General features: G+C 40.6%; 1 protein-coding gene across 1 annotated transcript in view; it reads right to left on the minus strand.

The window, feature by feature from the left end:
• The window catches only part of LOC119590545, a gene marked incomplete in the record, with an annotated part of 26,970 nt that overhangs the window by 6,129 nt on the left and 20,570 nt on the right, over window positions 1-271 (minus strand). The window contains 1 exon segment of the mRNA XM_037939202.1: window positions 118-258. Within this exon segment, the coding sequence (XP_037795130.1) occupies window positions 118-258 (141 nt within the window).

Genomic DNA, 271 nt, shown 5'->3' on the forward strand with positions numbered 1-271 from the left:
CCCATTGCACTACAAAGAAAACCGAGGATGCTCACAATTTTTCACTGACCTACAAATACAAACTGCAAACAAACTGCAACATTAATATTACTTTCCAGGTATCAAGCTCACTCTTACCGTTGATATGTTCCTGTATAATGTTTTTCCATCTTTTTCGAATGCCTGGAACTTCTGGAGTAGAGACTTTCCATCAATCCTCCATATGGGTGGGTTCTCCATCATGTCCATGTCCCTCTTGGCCATCACAAAATCTCCACTCTAAAAAGGAGAG

Source organism: Penaeus monodon, chromosome 27 (genome assembly GCF_015228065.2).
Source record: "Penaeus monodon isolate SGIC_2016 chromosome 27, NSTDA_Pmon_1, whole genome shotgun sequence".
Lineage (NCBI taxonomy): Eukaryota > Metazoa > Arthropoda > Malacostraca > Decapoda > Penaeidae > Penaeus > Penaeus monodon.